This window comes from Raphanus sativus, chromosome 5, assembly GCF_000801105.2.
Source record: "Raphanus sativus cultivar WK10039 chromosome 5, ASM80110v3, whole genome shotgun sequence".
NCBI classification, from domain to species: Eukaryota; Viridiplantae; Streptophyta; class Magnoliopsida; order Brassicales; family Brassicaceae; genus Raphanus; species Raphanus sativus.
In genome coordinates, this window is record NC_079515.1 from 6,445,162 (window position 1) to 6,466,866 (window position 21,705).

The window sequence follows — 21,705 nt, forward strand, 5'->3', positions numbered from 1 at the left end:
TTTATAAAATTTATCGGATTTACAAGGGTTTATAAACATTGCTCTATAACACTTATTTTTCTTTTTTTCTTTATTGGTTGTATCTTTATCTAATTCTCTCAATTTTTCATCCCTCCCTTGTAGCTTCATTTGTTTTAAATTATGTTCACTTAATCCATGTTCGAATGTTGGACGATCACTTTGTGACTGTCTGGTGGTTCTGTTCCAGCTCCATAAATCTTCGCAGGCAATGTCAAGGTTGTGCAAAACTCACTGCTATCTAACTGCAAAACAAAACAACACAAGCAGAGTGTTCATGTATTTTGACAACAGTCTTACGTATGATATAGGATAACAAAATCATGAAACACAGATTTATAAGTGGTTATAATTCGATAACAGAAAGAAGCAAGTCATTCAAATAACAAGTTCAAATCAACTTTATTTGCATTTGGATAACAGAACGAAGCAAATCCTAAAAATCAATGTTCATCACAGAAACTGTTTCTCTTAGATCGAACCATTCGAATGAAAAGTCTAAACCAATAGTCATTGATTTTTACAGCAGAAAGAACAAAATCAACAAATTACACAGATTAGAAACATACAAGTTGTGAATCTGGAGTTGACATTTTGAAGGAATCACTCGGCGGCGGCGTGAGAGAGAATCCGTCGACGGATGAATCTATGAATATTGACGGAGGCTAGGTTAGATCTGTAACGTCTCGACGGAAGCAACGATGAATCTCTTCGACAGAAGCAAGATGAATCTGGACAGAGGCGATGGATATCAACCGAGAACGGAGAGAAGGTCGATGAAGAAAAGGAGGAGATCGATGATTGTTGGAGATAAAGTGAGGGTAGTTTAGTCTTTTACCCATTAAAGAATGTGGTAATTTTGAAAATGTCATTTTATTAGTGGTATAGTTGAATTGTGGTACCATCAAAATGGTATTTATAAAATTTCCCCTATTTTTTATCATATATAAAAAAATAATATTTTAAAAGCAAAACACCTAGTTTTGAATTATTTATACATATTAATAAATTATATATTTTTAGTTATTACTCTTTTAATTTATTTCTAGTTAGTTTAATTAATTGCTTCCCAATAATATTTAACCACTATATCTTATATTTAAGTTTATGTTATAGTTTAAAAATAAAATACACCAATTAAAAATTAAAATATCAATTTTTGATATAACAATAAAATCTAAAACATTATTATTTTAAATACGAAGAGAGTAATATTTAACGTTCGATTATCATTAACTACAGAAGAAGAAAATATTTTTTCTCTTTCTTTCGGACGACAATAATTTTTCGACCCAAAAAATTCCAGTCGTGCAAAATACGACCTGAACAATTGGTCAGTGTTAAATACGACTTCATCTCAGTTATAATTTAAAAATACTATTAAACTTTTTAAAAACTTGCCAAAAACTACATTGACCTTAACATAAATTAGTCAACCGTTAAAAAATAAAACGACGTCGTTTTGGTTTAATCTTTTTCGAAAAATATGCTCATCTGGGATTCAAACCCATGCATTGATACACTTTTTAAAAAGACACTCTAGACTAAAGTAAATGTTTAATATATAATTATAAATTTGAAACTATATATACTTCTATATTTTTTTATCTTCTACAATTAAAACTTTGGTGATAATTAATGATAATTTGTACAAATACAGTAATATTTTTTTAATTATTATCTTTAATAAACTTATATTATATTAAAATATAAATAATAAAAATTTTAAATTATACAAAATTAAATATCCGTAAAATTTTGAAACTATATATAAAATTTTCTTATATAAATTGTTGTAACTTTAAAAATTCATATGGTAATTTTTATTTTTAAAAATTAATATAATATATTTGTGATATTTTGTTCAAAAGGTTGGCTGTGTTAAAAGGACTTTTACCTTTCTTTTACTAAAATTCTTTGTTCAAAATATTAGACACATTAAAAAGAACTAAGATATATAAAACTTAAAATATACAGTTCAATATATTAATTTTCAAAAATAAAAGAAAAAATACTATTCAAGTTTTAAAAACTAAAATAATTTATATAATAAAATTTTATAAATAGTTTCAAAAATTTAAGTATATTTGATTTTGTATAATCTAAAATATTATATAATATAAGTATATTAAAGATATGGTAATTAAAATGTATTTTATAAAAAACAGAAACAATTATCACCAAGTTTTGATTTGGAGAAGATTAAGAAGTAAAGTAGTATATATAGTTTTAAATTTGTAATTATATATCAAAAGTCCAGTGGTTAAAGTGTATTTTTTTAAGTGAGCATATTTTTTTTAAAGATTAAACCAAAACGACGCTGTTTTATTCTTAAAACAGTTGACTAATTTATGTTACAATCAATGTAGATTTTAGCACATTTGAAAAAATTTAGATAGTAATTTTGAATTATAATTGAGTTGAGATCGTATTTAGTACTGATCATTTGTTCAAGTCGTATTTGGCACGACTGAAATTGTATAAGTGGAAAAATGCCCTTTTCCCGCTTATTTACTCAAAAAGTTGACCAAAATACGCATACATTAACTACCATAAATTACTATGTGTTACCATACATGCGTGCATACACTTGCCAGAAAGTCCTTTCAAGAATTAACACCATAGTCATACACATGTATACACATTAACTACCATAAATGCGCTTAAATTACTTTGACTTACACAAATACACAATTGTTTGAATTATGAAAAAATCAAGAAATATTATTGATTTGGAAATATATAATATTCAAATATGCTATATACGGAATGTTTTTATATTTTCAATAGTCTTCCTACTATATACTAACAATATGTGTATGATTTTACTAGTCTTATTAGTAATATATTAACAGTATGTGTAACACACCTCAAAATCTCCCCCTGTGAAGAATTCTGCAAATAATAAACTCTTTTTGAATCAAAATAGTGGAAGATTTGTTTTTTTTTTTCTGTCATCGATCACTCTTGATAAACTCCAGGTCAGACGAAAACAATCCTCTCTGAATCAAGTTTCATTATATGCTCAATCTTAATCCCATTGATTCCACTTTGTTTCAATCTTCATATTTTTTTCTTGTTCATATGCAATGGTTCTACAGAAAATATGATTGCTTGGAGATTTAAGATTCTATTTTCTTTACGCGGTCATAGTATTTCCGTTTTCACTCATGTGAGTTGAGAAAATGACGCATTTATCCATGTAATCTCAAAAACTAAACAAAAACAGCTTTCCAATATTTTATTTTGAAAAAAAAAAAACTGCCATTACCCACCCCTACTTTTTCAGCCAAGTGTCTATAAATACAGAGAACAATTATAACATCTTCACTCACAAAAATATCATACAACAACACAGTCTCAAAACATTAATCACATCAAAACTGTTTTCTGCGTCTCTATATTTTAAGAACCCTTCATATATAATCTCTCATTTAACCAATGGGTCATGGCACGAACAGAATAGAAGACATGTCATCTCCCAACAACGAAACCGCTGCAAGGGCCAGAGAAACGGTCGTGGAGATACACAGCGTATGTCTACCGCCGAAGAAAACAACGTTTCAAAAACTGAAAAAGCGTTTTGGTGATGTTTTCTTCCCTGATGATCCGTTAGAGAGGTTTAGGAACCAGACATGGAGAAACAAAGTGATTCTTGGTCTACAAAGCTTGTTTCCCATATTCACATGGGGTTCTCAGTATGATCTCAAGCTTTTTAGGTCTGATGTTATCTCTGGTCTCACCATTGCTAGTCTCGCTATCCCTCAGGTTACAAATCAGAACATCCCTTTTCTGTTAGGAATATGATTTTTTTTTGTTTTCTGGTTTTTGATGTGAATATTTTATTTCTTTTTCCAAATTGTTTTATCATTTTTTAAAGTTTGATAAAAATTATAATAATTAGATGGTTGACCGCGAATTCGCAAGACATAAATATTTTATAAAAATATATATTATGTATAGCATGTCATAAAATTTCTATATATTTGATGCAAAAATAATTGATGAATATTTAGTAATAATAAATGCTTTTGAAATTGTCATATTAAATTTTCCATCATATATTATGCATCTTCTGTGGTTTTTTTTTTTATTTTTTGTTATTATTTTGTTATTTTTATTAAATTTTCACTGATATTTTTCTTATTTTTTGCTAATATTTATTTCTCTCTCTAAATATTAGTACAAGCCATACAATCAATAAACCAAAATTATTATTTTAATTTATCGTCTGTACAAAAGTTTGTGTTTTTAATTTTGAAAATTATATTGCAGGGAATCAGCTATGCCAAGCTAGCAAACTTACCACCCATTGTTGGTCTTTGTAAGTATCGATCATCTAATTCCAGACTAATCAGAGTGATTAACTAAATCAAGTTTTAATTAATCATTTTTTTTGTGGCTGCATGCAGATTCAAGCTTTGTCCCACCACTTATATACTCAGTTCTTGGGAGTTCAAAGCATCTTGCAGTTGGTCCTGTCTCAATAGCATCACTTGTGATGGGCTCAATGCTAAGTGAAAGCGTTTCTCCAACACAAGACTCAATACTATATCTCAAACTGGCTTTCACATCAACTTTCTTTGCTGGTCTCTTCCAAGCCTCCCTTGGCCTTCTTAGGTACGAATCTTACCCCCAAAATTTCACATACTTCTAATCAAAAACGCAATACTAATCTTTCGAATAATGTAATCGTCATGTGAAAGAATATGTAGTTTTAGCCTCTTGTTGCAGTTTAGTATTCTTAGTGTAGAATATATTCAGAGTTTTGCGTGAGCCTCTTTTGTTGAATTATTACTGAAAACAAAAGGGGAATTTGTCATGATGCATATAGATTGTTAACATTTTATATGTAAAAAGACCAAGATTCTATATATTTTTGATTTGATAGTGACAAGTGACATGTACTAACTAATGTCTACCTCCCAAGATGCTTCCTTCTGCTTAGTGATTTCACACTATTTATTTTTTTCATGGTCAGCAAATTTGATTGATATTTTATATCTCAAAAAATCTTATTATTATTCTTTTAATTTCAGGCTGGGATTTGTGATTGACTTTTTGTCAAAGGCAACTTTGGTTGGTTTCACTGCTGGTGCTGCGGTGATTGTGTCACTTCAACAGCTTAAGGGTCTTCTTGGAATCGTTCACTTCACTGGCAAGATGCAATTTGTTCCTGTCATGTCCTCTGTTATCAACACTAGATCCGAAGTAAGTCAACCTTTACTTTCCTCTTTATAAAATGGTAACTAACTAATCAAGATTCTTATCTAATAATGTTACTTACTATAATTTCAGTGGTCATGGGAAACTATTATAATGGGTCTTGGCTTCTTGATCATTCTCTTAACCACAAGACACATTGTAAGTACTTGCAAAGTCTTCGGGCATTTTGCAATAGCCACTAAGACATTGTTGTTTTAATGTGATTATATAGAGCATGAGGAAGCCAAAACTTTTCTGGATATCAGCTGCATCACCATTGGCATCAGTTGTTATCTCAACTCTTCTTGTATACCTCATCAGACACAAGACTCAAGCCATCTCTTTTGTAAGAAACATTTTTAACAAGACTTGTTTTACTGAAATTGAGAAAACTAAGGACTCACAGAGATTCAATCTTTGTTGCAGATTGGTCATTTACCAAAGGGTTTGAATCCTCCTTCAGCAAACATGTTGTACTTCAGTGCTGCTCATCTTGCTCTTGCCATCAAGACTGGTATCATCACAGGGATTCTCTCTCTTACAGTAAGCTTTTCAAAGATCTTTGCCTCCTTTTGTAAATTGCAAAGTTAAGTACTGAAGTTTGGAGTTGATTGATTTTTTTTCAGGAAGGGATTGCTGTAGGGAGAACCTTTGCATCTCTAAAGAACTATCAAGTTAATGGGAACAAAGAAATGATGGCTATAGGTTTTATGAACATGGCTGGTTCTTGCACTTCTTGCTATGTTACAACAGGTTAAAACCTAAGCTTGAAAACCAATCTCATGTTACCTTGTGCCTCAAGGAACAATGTTTTGGACCACTCCTTTTTTTTTTGTTTTTGTTTTCTTCAGGGTCTTTCTCAAGATCTGCAGTAAACGTCAATGCTGGAGCTAAAACAGCATTTTCAAACATTGTGATGGCATCAGCAGTTCTTGTGACCCTATTGTTTCTGATGCCACTTTTCTACTACACTCCTAATTTGATCCTAGCCGCCATCATATTAACCGCTGTGATAGGCCTCATTGATTACCAAGCGGCTTACAAGCTCTATAAAGTTGACAAATTCGATTTCTTCACTTGCATGTGTTCCTTCTTTGGTGTTCTCTTTGTCTCTGTACCTCTTGGCCTAGCAATAGCAGTAAGTATACAACTATTCTTTCATGGTTATGGTTTTCTTACTATTTCTCAGATTGTTTAACTTATCTAAGTTTGATACCTTCTTGTTCCAGGTGGGAGTTTCAGTTATCAAGATCCTGTTGCACGTTACAAGGCCAAACACTTTGGAGTTTGGAAACATCCCTGGGACTCAGATATATCAGAGTCTAAAAAGATACATAGAAGCCTCAAGAGTCCCTGCTTTCCTAATTCTTGCTGTGGAATCTCCAATATGCTTCGCCAATAGCACTTACCTACAAGAAAGGTTAGTCAAAATACTAAATAGATTATTTCTATTTATTGTTCCGTGTTTTGTTCTCTTACTAGGTGTGTTGCCCGCACATGCGGACACGATTTTCTTACGAATATTTATTAATTTATATATTTTATTAAAATAAGTATGCTTATTATTGTGTTAAATTTTTGAAAACACTAACATATTAAAAATATTTTTGATTTTAAAATCTTTTACTTTTGTTATCACTTTTTGTACACTTATTTTTACTTATATTTTGCTCATATTTTCCTTTTTCCAATTATTTATATTTTCCATTACATATATTTTGCTTATCTATACTATTTAAACATAAACACTAAAAAAAATTACTTACAAAAAGTAATAGTTGGATCAATATATTTATTGTTAGATTGAAACAAAAATAATATATATTTTAATTAAAATAATATGATTAATATAAGTTCATTTTATTTTAATATATATTTTTAGATTTGGATAATTATTATTAATATTAATTTTAATAATTTATCTAATAAAAAAATTCGTTTTTTATTTTGTGGTTAATTTATATTTTATTCATAAAGGGTATAAATGATATTAACCACTCTAAATTTTTTTATTTTACAATATATTTCTAGATTTTGGATAATTCTTATCATTATTAATTTTATTTACTTATGTAATCAAAAAAAAATCTTTTTATTTTGTAGGTAATTTATATATATATATATATCCATTAAGAATATAAACAATATTAATTACTTTAATTTTCTATTTTAAAATATGTTTTAAAATTTTGGATAATTCTTATCATTATTAATTTTAATCAGTTACTTAATCATAAAATTAAAATTCTTTTTGTTTATGGATAATTTATATGTTTATTCATTAAGGGTATAAACAATATTAACCAGTTTAACTTTTAATGTGAGAACTCCGTTGCTAAAAATCACTTATGGGATGAGTTTATGGTTCTGTAGGATCTTGAGATGGACCAGGGAAGAGGAAACTCGGATAAGGGTAAACAATGATAGAGCCTTAAAGTGCATTGTTCTTGACATGACAGGTAAGTTATGTTCTCACATGAGGTGTGACTCAATCTTCTTTAACTTATGTTTTTTTTTTAATTGTTTCAGCTGTGTCTTCTATAGACACAAGTGGGATTGAAGCGTTGTTTGAACTTAGGAGGAGGCTGGAGAAGCAATCACTTCAGGTTAGACTTTTAACTCTGAACAAAGATCGATTCATACCTATGAGATTAAAACACTTATGCTTTCACTTGTTTAAAAACAGCTTGTGCTGGTGAATCCTGTCGGGAGTGTTATGGAAAAGCTACACAAGTCCAAGATCATTGAGTCATTGGGGCTGAGTGGACTTTATCTAACAGTTGGTGAAGCTGTGTCTGATCTCTCATCAACATGGAAAGCTCATGGCCAGCCATGAAATTAACTTCTAAAAAGGAGAATCTGAGAAACTTGTCCTGGATGGTTGTTTCTGAAGACAAAGGCTCTGCCTCTTTAGAAACAATTTTTGGTGCTAGCCGTCAACTCCTTGAGGAGGTTTCGGTTTTAATTATACAATAAATGTAATTTTCATCTTTTAAAACATTGTATGAAACCATAATTTAGACATCAGATACAAAGCATTGATCTTCTCACTCTACATTTCCTATCACCATTGATGAAATGATCTCAATGATGAAACTCTGGAGCCACTTGCCTCTTGTCAAAATTTACACACAGATTTAATACAAGCTCTGGTCATTATATAACCTTGTCTGTTCAAGAACTGGTACTGCTCTTTCTCCTCCTGACAGCTTTCTTCACAGTAACCTTATCATCATCACTCTTCTCTTCATCATCTCTACTATTCACAGCTTTTACAGAACTCTGTTGTTGGCTTCTCATGCGCAGTATCTCTCCCTTTGCAGAGCCCAAGTCCTCCTCGAGTTTCTTCACTTTCTTTTCTAGCACTTCCCTCTCTTTTCCTAGACTTATCACGAGGTTGTGTGCGTCTTCCACGTTTTCCTTGGCTTCTTTTGATGCCTTCTTCGCCTCTTCTAGTGATCTTTGAAGCACTTCTTTCTCGTCATCCAGACTCGACACATGTGTATTCACTTTCTCAAGCTCTTTCGAGAGTATCGATGTGTTTTTGTTCATCTCATCTAAGGACTTAACTGCTTCTTCCAGTTCTGTTTCAAGGGACTTCCTCGCCTCCTTCTCCATCAACATCTGCTTCTCCATTGCTTTCACCTCTTCCTCCAATGCCAAAACCGTCTTCCTCTCCTCTTCTAATTCCTTGTTAGTGGTTTCAGCTTTCTTGTAAATCTCCACCAGTTCCTTCTGGAGACTCTGGTTCTTGACAGAAGATTCTTCCACTTCACGGGTTAGTGCCTCAATCTCGTCTCTAGCTTTCTTCAGTTGATCTTTCACCGCTGCAAGTTTGCTAGCCAAACTCTCATTGTTTTCTCTTTCCTCAGCAATGTTCCTTTCATATCTTTCCTTAGCTTTATCAAACTCTGCGTGAATTACATCAAGCTCTGATTCAAACTTTGAACACAAAGCTCTAGACTCATCCAGCAGCGTTTCCAAGTCAGAGACACGATCTCTAGATGCCTGGAGTGCTTTCTTTGTTCCTTCAAGTTCATGTTTCAAATTTTGTACATTAGTGAGTTCTATATCCAGCATTCTCTTCGTGTCTTCGTACTTCTCAGTAAGGTCAGCAACTTCGTCTTTACTCTCATTAACAGCCTTTACCGCATGATCCAGCTTTTCCTTGAGGTCCTGAATATCCTGCTCTTTCCTGCTAATGAGCTCTGCATCAGCAGCTGCTCGCATTTCAGACGCCGATTTCAAAGCACTGTAATTTCTTGAAACATCATCAAGCTTTTGGATGTAACTCTCTTTCTCAGCCTCTAAAGTCCTTACTCTAGTGTTCAGTTCCTCAATGGCAGAGTTCTTTGAGTCCAACTCAGTCTGCCTTCTTGTGACTTCTTCCTTAAGCTGTTTGATTTCTAATTTTGCTCCAGCAAGATCTCTGCTAGTTTGAGTGTAAGCAGAGTTGAGTTTCTCCAGTTCTGCTTCTTTCTCTGCCAGTAATGTGCTAATGCGTTGAGTTTCTTCTTCCTTTTCTTTCAGCTCCAAACTAAGCAAGTTGATCCGATCTTGTAGCTCCTCGACCAAATCAAGCTTTTCTTTGACCTTTGTTTCAAGTGCCCTTTTGTCTTCACCAGCCTTTAACAGATTACTTTGCAGACTTTCGATTTGAACTCTAAGCTCCTCACATAGTTTCTTTTCGCTGCTTAGCTCCCGTCCTAATCCTGTAACCACATCCTTTGCAGAATTCAACTGGCTGAGCAATGACGACTGATCCTCTTGTGCCTTTTTACGCTCCTTGCCCCGCTCATCCTGCTCGCACTGCAGTCTTGCTTCAGACTCTTTCTCCTTGGTAGTCAATGCTTTTTCTCTGTCTTTCAACTGGTTCTTTAGCTGTATTTCATCAAATCTTCACAGCCTCAGGAAGTTAAAGAAACAAAAAAAAAAAGAGAGAAGCTTTGTCCATGAGACTAAAGTACAATTGCCTACTTCTGATGGAACTGTTAATGAGTAATCAAATGCCGACACAAGAACATTGTGCAACAACAAGTGTTAAGCGTAGCAGAGAGAGAAAAGCTTACAGATTGGATGGCTTCTTCAGCAGCTTGTGTGTCTTGCCGAGCCAGTGCATAGAGTGCACCAAGAACACCGGCACTGAAGATTCCAAGACCATTCAAGAGAGACAGAAACGGATTTGGGGATGTTCCTTCACTTTCTCCAACCTCAGTTTCTTGATTAAGCTTTGATGATGTCTTAATCTCATTGCCTCCTCCTAGAGAAGAATGATCACAAGAACGAAACGAAAAATCAAAAAGAGTAAAACCCTAGAATTTCTACAATGCAGTAGCAGCAGCTGATAAAACTCACTTTCATCAGCCATAGCCGGAGACTGAAACTCCAGAAACGGAAGAACGGAGACGCCCAGGAGGACAAAATCTCTTCTTTTAGCGGAATATACTTCGTCGTGGTGTGCATCTTGGCGGCGTAGAGAAGCCGATGGTGGTGGTCGGCGACGCTTGGAGTTAGCGACATTGCTGGAGGAGCAGAGAAGCACGAACTGCGATGTAGAAGGAGATGTGAGGAATCGAGAAAAATGGACAGGAGGAGACGGGGCGAAGCAAGTGGCTCCGACGAGGAAACCCATCTTCTCCGGCAAAGTATCTTCTTTTGAGATTGCAATTGTGTGGATGGTGGCAAATCGCAGTTTTCTTAAAATCACTGTCCACTCCAACACGTGAGGCTCACGTGCAGTTTTCGAGTAGTTTTAAGTTCGGTGCTTTGTGAAAATATTTACTGAACCAATGAGAAACCGCCAGCTAAGACTTTACCGCCTTTGTTATCCTCAATCACTTAACACGTGAGCCTCATGTGACTCTCTCTCTCTCTCTCTCTCTCTATTTGCTAAAACCACCGACGGCGACTCACTCTATCTTTGGGCGCCGGTAAATTTTCGCCGCCGTAAAACTCGTAAAACTGCCACATGTTGCTCGTCTACAAAGACGGCGTAGTTTCTCGACTCGATCCGTTTTTACGAAGCGAGGTGTCTCAACGCTACCTCATCTCCCTCTCTCTCTCTCTCAGAGATTTAAACGAACAGGTAATCTGCACATTACGTTCTCTCACGCATTGATGGTTTTAGGGTTTTAGGGGAAAAGGGATTTCAAATAAGTCTAATTTAGACTCTCACTTGGAGAAAATGGTTTTGAGTCCAACATTTGTTTTGCAGAAAATGAGATTGTTCAGATTCGTAAGTATTTTGAAAATCTTCAAATGTGGACATGATGCTGAGAAAGCTTTGGAGGTGCTTTAACTGAAAGTCGATCATCGATTGCTTCATTCAACTATGGAGATTGATAGACGTTGATATTAATGTCAAGACTCAGTCTTTTTCAAGTGGGTAAAAGAAGAAACTTTCAACACCATTCATCAACTTACACCACCTTCATACAATGCCTTCAAGTAGCTACGCTTATTACTCAGGCACTTGCTTTTTTTTTGCATGAAAGAGTCAACTCTAATGGGCCATTATCACTTCTCACCGTCACTTTATAATAAGCTAATGTGTCATCATGTAACAACATCTGTAGTTTGAATATGTCAATGGACAACGACTTTGATAATTCCCTTCTACCAGCGTCGACTTGGACTTCTGTGTTAAGACTTTTTACCTCAACTGAACCATTAATTTACATTGCATATCAGAAGGTATTACCTACCTCCTCACAACATCTTCCAAGTGCCTAATTCCCGAAGCTATGTTGTGGCTACGCATCACTCTTTTAACTTTATCTCTCTTGGTAGGACAATCATGCTGTTCAACCGACACGCTGCTACAGGGACAGTACTTGAAAGATGGACAAGAACTCGTTTCAGCTTTCAATATCTTCAAGCTCAAGTTTTTCAGCTTCGAGAACTCAAGCAACTTGTATCTTGGAATCTGGTACAACGATCTGTATCTTTATGGTAATAAGCAGTATGCTCATGTCCAGGACAGAGCTGTCTGGATTGCTAACCGTAACAATCCAATTCCGGGACGCGCTGGAAGCCTCACGGTTGACTCACTCGGCAGATTGAAGATCTTAAGAGGAGCTTCAAAAAGCCTGCTTGAGATAACTTCCACGGAAACCACTGGAAACACGACGCTTAAGCTGTTGGATTCCGGAAATCTTCAGCTTCAGGAGATGGATTCTGATGGATCGGCGAAGAGGATTGTGTGGCAAAGTTTTGATTACCCGACAGATACCCTTCTCCCTGGGATGAAACTTGGTTTCAATGTTAAGACTGGACAGAGATGGGAGCTGACTTCGTGGCTAGGTGATACTTTACCTGCTTCTGGATCTTTTGTCTTTGGAATGGATGCTAATATTACAAACCGGTTGATCATCTTGTGGCGTGGAAACATGTATTGGGCAAGTGGGCTTTGGTTTAAGGATCGGTTCTCCTTGGAGGAATTTAACAGCTATGAGTTCGTCTTCTCTTATGTTTCAACCGAGAGTGAACACTATTTTATGTTTTCAGTTGATCCCCGCTATGGTGATACAGTATTCCCCACGATAACGATTGACCAAAAGGGCATTATGCATATAAACAGGCTTGATAGAAAGCTCACACATGTCCGCTGTTCTCCTTTCACTATCGGTGAAGAGGTTGATAATAATGAATGTTATAGGAAAGATCCGAGGATGTGTTTGAACGCAGGTTGCATAGTCCCGGATATGCCATCTCGGATCAGGAAGGATATTTCATCTCGGTTCAGTAACTGTTCATCCTCTGAGTATACCCATTTCCGGGAGACAGTATCAGCTTTTTCAGGCAATGGATTTGTACTTGATGAGACTGGTGGAAGGCTCAGTTCAGCTGATTGCCGTGCTATGTGTCTGCAAAACTGTTCTTGTCTTGCATATGCTTCAACCAATGAGGATGGTACGGGCTGCGAGATCTGGAACACTGACCCTACCAACAAAAGGTCGCCTTCTCAAAGTCCTAGAATCATATATATTCTTGTAAAAGGTAATATATTATCTGTGTTTTATTGACATGGTGTAGCTATTACTGCAAAAATTATATTGTGGCACTAAGTTAACTATAATACAGGATATGTGGTAGACCAAAAGAATGAAAAGGCACCGACTTGGCTAGTTGTTGTGGCATCACTGCTCCTAATGATACCTGTGACTTGGTTCATCATCTATCTTGTTCTGATGAAATTTAAAGTAAAAGGTAAAAAGATTGTATCAGAATCACTCGTACACTTTCTTATCAATTGTCTTCTTTCAATTTCAAACAAGAAATTCACCACTTCTTGTTTCTGTGTTTGATCCAGTAACTGTCATATTTCGTGGAATGTTCTACTTCTTATGGGGAAAAATCATTCCACAAAGTAAGGCCTCAGCTTATTAACTTTCGTATAAGCATTTTTTGTAAATTGTCCTTGTCGAAATTGGGCATTGTGTGTGCGATTATTTAGTGATTGGTTGCATAAGGAGGAGGCTTCAAACACTGAGGGTTGGTTCAACAATAGACCAAGAAATGCTACTACGTGAACTGGGAATTGATAGGAGAGGCCGGCACAGGAGAAGTGCAAGGAAGAATAATAATAACGAGCTTCAGATTTTTAGTTTTGAAACTGTAGCCTTGGCAACAGATTACTTCTCCGATGCAAACAAGCTCGGTGAAGGTGGTTTTGGTCCTGTATATAAGGTACAACAGATTCTTCAGTTTATAACATGAACTAAAAGAGCAGATTTTGATGTTTCTGCTACTTTCTTGAAGGGGAGATTAATAGATGGTGAAGAAGTGGCTATCAAGAGACTATCACTAGCATCAGGGCAAGGATTAGTGGAGTTCAAGAACGAAGCTATGCTCATTGCCAAACTTCAACACACTAATCTTGTTCAGCTGCTAGGATGTTGCATCGAGAAGGATGAGAAAATGTTGATTTACGAATACATGCCCAACAAGAGCCTTGACTACTTCCTCTTTGGTGAGCTTTCTTTAAAAAGCTAAGAATCTGTACAAAACCTATCTGAAATTATCTCTCCACATCTGTCATGCAGACCCATTGAGAAAAAACGTTCTGGATTGGACGCTGCGGTTCATGATCATAGAAGGGATAGTTCAAGGTCTTTTGTACCTTCACAAGTACTCGAGACTGAAAGTGATACACAGAGACATCAAAGCCAGCAACATATTGCTAGACGAGGATATGAATCCCAAAATATCTGATTTTGGTATGGCTCGGATATTTGGAGCACAAGAATCCAAAGCCAACACCAAAAGAGTTGCTGGCACATTGTAAGTAAAGAAGTGACCATAAACAAGGAGAAGATTCTATGATCAGATTTTAATAGAGTTTATTTGTGTTGTATGTAGTGGCTATATGTCTCCAGAGTACTTCAGAGAAGGATTATTCTCGGCTAAATCAGATGTGTTCAGCTTCGGTGTTCTGATGCTCGAAATCATCTGTGGAAGGAAGAACAACAGTTTCCACCATGACTCAGAAGGACCTCTGAATCTCATAGTTCATGTAAAAGGCTAAACTTGTTCTTCTTAATTTGTTGTTAGCATCTTTAGACTTCTTTGAAACTCTGTTTTTTTTTTTTACAGGCGTGGAATCTGTTTAAAGAGAAGAGAATTCACGAGGTGATAGATCAGTCTTTGGGAGATTCTGCAGTTGACAACCCTCAAGTGTTGAGATGCGTTCAAGTTGCTCTCTTGTGTGTACAGCAAAACGCAGAGGATAGACCAAGTATGTTAGATGTTGTGTCCATGATATACGGCGAAGGCAATAATGCTCTTTCGTCGCCTAAAGAGCCAGCTTTCTATGATGGTCCCCGGAGAAGCTCGCCGGAAATAGATATTGAGACAACCGAGCCAGAGAATGTATCGGCAAATAGCGTTACTATCACAGTGATGGACCCAAGGTGAGCTGCTGGTGACTGGTGAGTTAGAAGATAAAACTGAACTTCCATGATATATTTTTACTGACTCTCTCCCTTGTTTCTGTTATGTGGGGTTAACATGTAACTTAACCCTTATACTGCATGTAAGGATGTAACACATGTATACACATCTGTCTTTATATTCAGACTCAAATTTACAGACTATTCAGTATGTTATGTGGACCGGAATCCCATTATTTGGTCTTTTTAACCAGATCATGGCCGGTGATAAACATCCAACACGCATCATCTGGGAATGCGACGCAATAGCAGCATCATCATCATCTGCTTGTGAGTTGAAGATAAAACTGAACTTCCATGATACAGTATATTTTACTGCTTTGACTCTCCCTGTTTCTGTAGCTTGGAATCGATGCAATAGCATAATCCTTGGTACTTTTACATTGTTTTCTTGTTTTGTAACTTGCTGATATTCGTTTGCTCTCTCTCTCTCTCTCCCTCTATATATAACTTGGCTATTTTTATCGAGAAGTAAAAGAAGAAGCCATTTTTTCATATATATATATGATTGCAGAACAAGAACCAAATCATCTAAACTCGAAGGAAGAGAGACATTTGTTGTGTTTTGGGGATTAGGGAATTATATATCTTTTCTCCTCGAGTTTCAGGTCTAACTCTAATTTTCAAAACTCAGCCATGTCTTCCAAGCAAGGTGATCATTATTGTCCTTCTTCTCTCAACTCTGTTAATATCCCCCAAGATAGGTTTCTGATATACATGGAAATATCAAATAAATCATTTTGGTATATTTTGCTTCAAATGTTTTGTTAAGATGTGTTTGCTTTTAGATTTGACATCATGGTTAATGGAATCATTCATCGATCAACCTGCTGGTTTATTGCTCTTGTGTGCTCTTAACGCATTGAAATTTCAATAGTCTGTTTCTTTTTGTGTGACATGGTTCTTTGTTAAACATCAATCTTTTCATATTGGATATGAAATATGAATTTTTGATTGATCTGTTTCTATGTTTGGTTGGTGTTTCAGGAGGGAAATTGAAACCCTTGAAGCAGCCTAAGTCTGGTAAGAAGGAATATGATGAGGTATATGATCTTCCTTACAAGTTACCCTTTTTTATCTTGAAAACTTTTGGTCGGTTTGTGCGTCTAATTTTGCCGGCAAAGTTGAGCTATGATGATCATAAACATCAGCTCCAAATCCTACATGCGAATCTTTAGGACAATCGTTTTAACTGTTTTAACACAATGTGTTTGGATGCAGCACGATAAAGAGTTAATGCAGAAAAAGAAGGATGAAGAGAAGGTAAGATTTGTTTTATCTTCTTTTTCTAATTTTTATAGTTTTGATTCATTGAACAATCTTAATATTAAGTGATTGTCTTGTTCTGTTATGTTGATGGAAACAGGCACTCAAAGAACTCAGGAGCAAGGCATCACAAAAGGGATCATTCGGTGGGGCTGGGCTTAAGAAAAGTGGAAAGAAATAATGAGAGACTCTTCTAATCTCCTCAAATGTAAAAATAGCTCAAATCTCCTTTCTGGTTGGGAACTCATATTTGAAAAAAAAAGATATCTCTATACATAATATGCTTTGTTCTATAACAATTTTTTTTTGAAACACTTTTTTGTTCTATAACAATTAACATCATGTTGTTGCAAAGCTTCGACAAATAACACAAACATAAAAGTTATATTGAGAGAAACATAGATTAGTTAGTAACCAAAAATCAGTGTTTTGAAAAACTGATCAGAACCGTGATTTGCTTTTCTAACCGCTTTTGAGTTGTGAGTTAACCGGTAAACTTGATTAAAAACACGTTAAAGTTAGTGATTATGTTCGATATTAACATCTGATTTTTTAAAATTTAAATTAAAAATATATATATATATTTTTAAAGAGATTTCATAAGAAAATTCATGTTATTTTTAATATCTATCTAAATAAATTAGTTCATTATATTTTTATATTATTTTAAAAGTTTTCATTTCATTTTCATATCATTTTTATTTAAAATGATAAAAATTTATTAAAAAAAGTTTAACTGCAGAAAGTTTAATAATTTAATGACATAAAGTTTTATAAAAGTTAAAATTAAATTTAAAGCCTTGAATCAATTAGATCGATTATTGATCCAACTATAATACCGAATCAATGCTCTTTCATTCCGGTCAGATTTTCAAAACATGAGAGAAAAAAATACATAGTAACCATACGAATTGGTCCACAAATCTCATTGTTAGTAATATATTATAGTGAACGAAAACGACATTTAGTGGAGCGTTTGAAAGAGAGAGAGAGAGAAAGAAACAGCAACCAATGCTCCTCTGCGCTTTAATTTGAACTTCAACTTTGTGTGGAGAGAGAGAGAGAGAGAAAAGGTTTAGATAGATAGATAGATATCTCGAGACGACGTACGTAGAGCAAACTGTGGTCAAGGGAGATTCGAATAAACGATCCGTTTAGAGCTCCGATTCGAGCTAACAAGCGAGAAGAACTGAGATTCGATTCGACTCTAGGCGATGAACGGTAGACAGAGATCTGGCGCAGGAGCAGCGGCGGTGCACCACCAGAGGCAGCTCTCCGATAACCTTCTCGACATGTCTTCCTCCAATGGCAGCAGATGGCTCCAACAATCCTCCTCTGGTCTCCCCCACTTTCAGCCCTCCCCCAATGTAATCCCACCACCGTCTGATCCTTTTCTTCTCCATCGGGGATTTGAAAAATTCCATTTTAAAAAAAAAATGATTTTTTTTTTTAGATTCGTCCACGATCTGGTGTTTTGGTTGATCGAATGGGCAAAGAGTCTCAAAACCAAAGTTTAGTGTTGTGATTCTCAATCTTTAAACATAATGGTGTGAGTGACTTGACTACACACAGGATTATGGATACTATGCTGGTGGTGGTGGTGGTGGTGGACAAGCAGCAACTAGAGGATACCATCACAATCCTCAGAGAGGAAACGACTTCTTTGGAGAACCCACTACTCCTCAGTACGCTTCTCGTCCTTCCACCCAAAGAAAGAACACTGATGAATCCGAGTTTAGTCCTGGCCTCTTAGATCTTCATTCATTTGATACTGAGCTTCTCCCCGAGGTAGGTATTCCTGAAGGTTTCTGGTTTTTAAAAAAAACTATTGCTTACTGAATACTGATAGAGTGGACTCTTTGCTCTCAGCTCTTTTAGTTCATAAGACTATTTTTAGTAAAAGAATCAAAAGTTATGATTTTTCTGTGACCAATGTATGTGTTTTCCCTATTTTAACTAATTTGATTCTCTGTTTAATATGTGGATTTTATTGCGTTTTCCGTTATGATATTTCCGTAGGCTTCTGACTTGTTATCTCATCAGCAGATTCCGGTCTCTACCCAGTTAGATGGCCCCTCTATGTTCAATCCTAGTCGAAGCCAAAGCTTTGAGGACTTTGAGGCTTACAACAAGCAGCCTAACCGTAGTAGTCGCCTGCTGGCTGATAACTTGGCTGCTGAGAAGGAAAGGATGAACGCTGTTGCGAAGATCAAAGTTGTTGTACGTTTTTTTTCTTCCTTCGCTTCTTTCTGTCCCTGTCACGAATTTTTATATTACTTTTGAGTTTTCAGTACTAATCCCTTCCTCGATATGATGTTCCCTGGTTGTTTGAGAACAGGTGCGTAAGAGACCACTTAACAAAAAGGAGTCGGCAAAAAACGAGGAAGACATTGTTGACACACATTCCAATTGCTTAACAGTTCATGAAACCAAACTTAAGGTCAGTCTCTGATTATTTGATTTTCGTGCAAACCTCAATTGTCTCAGTCATCACTCTAGCAAGACACTAAGAGTGATCTATGACTCAATTATTGCAGGTTGACTTGACAGCCTATGTTGAAAAGCATGAGTTTGTGTTCGATGCCGTGCTAGATGAAGAAGTATCAAATGATGAGGTGACTGCTATTTGAAAGTACACAGGATCAACGTTTACTTACAAATAACCAGCTATACCATTGTGACGCTTATTTCTCAAGTTATTATGCCACTTTTTGTAGGTTTATCGTGAGACGGTGGAGCCTGTTGTCCCCTTAATTTTTCAGCGCATCAAAGCCACTTGCTTTGCGTATGGGCAGACAGGTAATAGTTCCCAAAGGAAGCATAGATACATACACAAGGTCACTTTCCCAAAAAATATGTTAAGCTAATAGCAAGACCTCAGATCCTAACGTCTTAAGTGTTTATGTTTGCTCTCAGGTAGTGGTAAAACCTATACAATGAAGCCTTTGCCTCTTAAGGCTTCAAGGGATATCTTGAGGTTGATGCACCACACATACAGAAACCAAGGGTTTCAGTTGTTTGTCAGCTTCTTTGAAATATATGGAGGCAAGCTTTATGATCTTCTCAGTGAGAGGAAGTAGGAAAAAAGCATCTCATCTTGTTATCTTTTCTTGACTGGAATGCCTATTTATTAAGCTGAAAGACAAACCATTTTACCGTTATAGGAAGCTGTGCATGAGAGAGGATGGTAAGCAGCAAGTGTGCATCGTCGGTTTGCAAGAATACAGAGTATCTGATACAGATGCGATTATGGAGCTTATCGAGAGAGGAAGTGCAACAAGAAGTACCGGAACCACCGGTGCAAATGAAGAATCCTCCCGTTCACATGCTATACTTCAGCTCGCTATTAAAAAATCAGCAGAGGGAAATCAGTCAAAGCCCCCTCGCCTTGTTGGGAAACTTTCTTTCATCGATCTTGCCGGAAGTGAACGTGGTGCAGACACAACAGACAATGACAAACAGACTCGGTAACATCTATGCTCTGTGCCCTGATTACTCTTTAAATTGTGTACTGTGATTATTGTTTCTGGCTATTTGCTTCGATATTTATTAGTATCATAATAACACAGATTGGAAGGAGCAGAAATCAATAAGAGCTTACTCGCCTTGAAGGAGTGTATTAGAGCTCTGGATAATGATCAAGGTCACATCCCTTTTAGAGGCAGTAAGTTGACTGAAGTACTCAGGGACTCCTTCATGGGAAATTCTCGTACTGTAATGATATCTTGCATATCTCCAAGCTCTGGATCATGTGAGCACACCCTTAACACCTTAAGATACGCCGACAGGTCGGTTTTACTCGCTCGCTGTTATATCTTTCTTTCTCTTTTTTGAGCATCCAATAAACTATGAGAAACCGTAGGGTTAAGAGTCTCTCCAAGGGAAACGGCTCTAAGAAAGATGTGTCGTCCTCAACCATAAACCTAAGGGAATCCACAAAAATTCCTTTGTCTTCCGCACTCCCTACTCCATCTAACTATGAGGATGACGTGAATGAGATGTGGACTGAAGAAAACGATGACTTTGATGCATCGGACTACGAGCAAGAGAAACAAATGTGGAAGAAAAACGTGAAGCCAGAGCCAACCTATAACAGTACGGCACAGGAGAGAATCCCGAAACCTAGTATTCCCATGAAGTCGAGAGAAATGCCAAGGCCCGATATAAAGAAGTCAAACTCCGATGATAATCTAAACGCACTTCTGCAGGTAAACATTCAGCTAAACGCATTCTCGTAAAAGACAAAAAGGTCATCCGTCTTTGTCAGGCCTTAACGCAAGAATCATTTCTCACGCATTTTTTTTACAGGAAGAGGAAGACCTTGTGAATGCTCACCGTAAACAAGTTGAGGATACCATGAACATCGTGAAAGAGGTATGAGTTTTGTCAGTTTTTGCCAAGCCTGGTTTGGATTAAACGCCTGTAATCCCGTTTAAATGGCATGTGCAGGAGATGAATCTACTTGTTGAAGCAGACCAGCCTGGAAACCAGCTCGATGGTTACATTTCAAGACTGAACACAATCCTCTCTCAGAAGGCTGCAGGTATACTCCAACTGCAGAACCGTCTTGCTCATTTCCAGAAACGCCTTAGGGAGCACAATGTATTGGTATCTACCACTGGGTACTGAGTACTGACCCCCTCCTCTTCGAGTATATACTGTCCCTTTTATCGACCTCATCTCCGGTTCTGCACTTGTGCCACCCTACTGGCTTGGACTGGAGATCAGAAGTTTTATCTATTTATCGCCTTCTGAGAGCTTTACAGGGAAGAGTGATGGATGATCACAGAGTTTCTCAGACAGTAAAACCCGAGATGCATTTTGTTCTCTCTGCAGCACTTTGCATTCTATCAGATGCTTGTAATGGATTTTTTACTTAAAAGATGAAATACTATGTAATAATACCTACTATTGTGCTATAAATGAGTTTGTCTCCTATTATATATAGAACTAGATCATGACCCGCGCGACCGCGCGGATTTTATTTTTTTATTTTTAACATATAACATATATTCTATAATAGTTGATACAATTTGGAATTTGTCCTTTTCACATAATGTGATTTTATATAATTTTGAGTTTGTCTAAAACATATTGTTTAAGAACAATGTTAAAACTGTTTTTCCTATTAATAATTTTTCATTGGTGTATTAGAGATATAAAGTAAAACATCTATAATTAATAATGTTGGGACTATACCAAAACTATAATTTTTATTAATTTATAGAGATTATTAATTTATCGAGATACTAATTGAACCAAAAAC

General features: G+C 35.9%; 5 protein-coding genes across 6 annotated transcripts; 4 read left to right on the top strand and 1 right to left on the bottom strand.

Annotated features, from left to right (window-relative positions):
• The first annotated feature begins 3,343 nt into the window (after window positions 1-3,343).
• LOC108862758 (probable sulfate transporter 3.4) lies at window positions 3,344-8,290 on the top strand. Its single transcript, XM_018636992.2, has 13 exons — window positions 3,344-3,786; window positions 4,294-4,342; window positions 4,431-4,638; window positions 5,058-5,229; window positions 5,317-5,382; window positions 5,456-5,569; window positions 5,650-5,766; window positions 5,850-5,976; window positions 6,075-6,361; window positions 6,453-6,643; window positions 7,597-7,682; window positions 7,753-7,829; window positions 7,910-8,290. Exons 1-13 carry the CDS (start codon window positions 3,460-3,462, stop codon window positions 8,057-8,059), a joined length of 1,971 nt encoding a protein of 656 aa, XP_018492494.1. The 5' UTR covers window positions 3,344-3,459; the 3' UTR covers window positions 8,060-8,290.
• On the bottom strand, window positions 8,197-10,912 carry LOC108862757 (MAR-binding filament-like protein 1). Its single transcript, XM_018636991.2, has 3 exons — window positions 10,579-10,912; window positions 10,293-10,483; window positions 8,197-10,104 (listed from the first exon to the last, which is right to left on the bottom strand). The coding sequence occupies exons 1-3, from the start codon at window positions 10,853-10,855 to the stop codon at window positions 8,398-8,400; spliced, it is 2,175 nt and encodes a 724-aa protein (XP_018492493.1). The 5' UTR covers window positions 10,856-10,912; the 3' UTR covers window positions 8,197-8,397.
• A 1,010-nt stretch (window positions 10,913-11,922) lies between these two features.
• Window positions 11,923-15,504, top strand: LOC108805257 (G-type lectin S-receptor-like serine/threonine-protein kinase CES101). Of its 2 annotated transcripts, XM_018577256.2 has the most exons (9): window positions 11,923-13,221; window positions 13,306-13,431; window positions 13,535-13,591; window positions 13,679-13,911; window positions 13,984-14,194; window positions 14,268-14,505; window positions 14,584-14,737; window positions 14,818-15,152; window positions 15,368-15,504. In XM_018577256.2, the coding sequence occupies exons 1-8, from the start codon at window positions 11,967-11,969 to the stop codon at window positions 15,136-15,138; spliced, it is 2,595 nt and encodes an 864-aa protein (XP_018432758.1). In that variant the 5' UTR covers window positions 11,923-11,966; the 3' UTR covers window positions 15,139-15,152; window positions 15,368-15,504. The 2 variants fall into 2 exon arrangements, with proteins under 2 accessions (XP_018432758.1, XP_056842506.1); XM_056986526.1 differs by lacking the exon at window positions 15,368-15,504 and having other exon boundaries at window positions 14,818-15,324.
• Window positions 15,505-15,687: 183 nt separating this feature from the next.
• On the top strand, window positions 15,688-16,753 carry LOC130495206 (uncharacterized). Its single transcript, XM_056986527.1, has 4 exons — window positions 15,688-15,825; window positions 16,161-16,216; window positions 16,395-16,436; window positions 16,540-16,753. The coding sequence occupies exons 1-4, from the start codon at window positions 15,810-15,812 to the stop codon at window positions 16,618-16,620; spliced, it is 195 nt and encodes a 64-aa protein (XP_056842507.1). The 5' UTR covers window positions 15,688-15,809; the 3' UTR covers window positions 16,621-16,753.
• Window positions 16,754-17,418: 665 nt separating this feature from the next.
• On the top strand, window positions 17,419-21,377 carry LOC108863145 (kinesin-like protein KIN-13B). Its single transcript, XM_018637471.2, has 12 exons — window positions 17,419-17,806; window positions 18,012-18,227; window positions 18,486-18,659; window positions 18,778-18,879; window positions 18,977-19,054; window positions 19,157-19,238; window positions 19,356-19,515; window positions 19,604-19,906; window positions 20,009-20,227; window positions 20,302-20,647; window positions 20,748-20,813; window positions 20,889-21,377. The coding sequence occupies exons 1-12, from the start codon at window positions 17,654-17,656 to the stop codon at window positions 21,066-21,068; spliced, it is 2,079 nt and encodes a 692-aa protein (XP_018492973.1). The 5' UTR covers window positions 17,419-17,653; the 3' UTR covers window positions 21,069-21,377.
• Window positions 21,378-21,705: the final 328 nt, after the last annotated feature.

Bases quoted from the DNA above. Each gene is read 5' to 3' on its own strand.
- LOC108862758 (XM_018636992.2), top strand. From the start codon at position 3,460: ATGGGTCATGGCACGAACAGAATAGAAGACATGTCATCTCCCAACAAC. The intron at 5,383-5,455 runs GTAAGTACTTGC...GTGATTATATAG, and splicing joins TCTTAACCACAAGACACATT to AGCATGAGGAAGCCAAAACT. The intron at 6,644-7,596 runs GTTAGTCAAAAT...ATGGTTCTGTAG, and splicing joins AGCACTTACCTACAAGAAAG to GATCTTGAGATGGACCAGGG.
- LOC108862757 (XM_018636991.2), bottom strand. From the start codon at position 10,855: ATGGGTTTCCTCGTCGGAGCCACTTGCTTCGCCCCGTCTCCTCCTGTC. The intron at 10,484-10,578 runs GTGAGTTTTATC...ATTCTTCTCTAG, and splicing joins TCCGGCTATGGCTGATGAAA to GAGGAGGCAATGAGATTAAG. The intron at 10,105-10,292 runs GTAAGCTTTTCT...GATGAAATACAG, and splicing joins CTGAAGAAGCCATCCAATCT to CTAAAGAACCAGTTGAAAGA.
- LOC108805257 (XM_018577256.2), top strand. From the start codon at position 11,967: ATGTTGTGGCTACGCATCACTCTTTTAACTTTATCTCTCTTGGTAGGA. The intron at 13,222-13,305 runs GTAATATATTAT...ACTATAATACAG, and splicing joins CATATATATTCTTGTAAAAG to GATATGTGGTAGACCAAAAG. The intron at 14,195-14,267 runs GTGAGCTTTCTT...TCTGTCATGCAG, and splicing joins CCTTGACTACTTCCTCTTTG to ACCCATTGAGAAAAAACGTT.
- LOC130495206 (XM_056986527.1), top strand. The intron at 16,217-16,394 runs GTATATGATCTT...GTTTGGATGCAG, and splicing joins GTAAGAAGGAATATGATGAG to CACGATAAAGAGTTAATGCA. The intron at 16,437-16,539 runs GTAAGATTTGTT...TGATGGAAACAG, and splicing joins AAAAGAAGGATGAAGAGAAG to GCACTCAAAGAACTCAGGAG.
- LOC108863145 (XM_018637471.2), top strand. From the start codon at position 17,654: ATGAACGGTAGACAGAGATCTGGCGCAGGAGCAGCGGCGGTGCACCAC. The intron at 19,055-19,156 runs GTGACTGCTATT...CACTTTTTGTAG, and splicing joins AAGAAGTATCAAATGATGAG to GTTTATCGTGAGACGGTGGA. The intron at 19,907-20,008 runs GTAACATCTATG...ATAATAACACAG, and splicing joins GACAATGACAAACAGACTCG to ATTGGAAGGAGCAGAAATCA.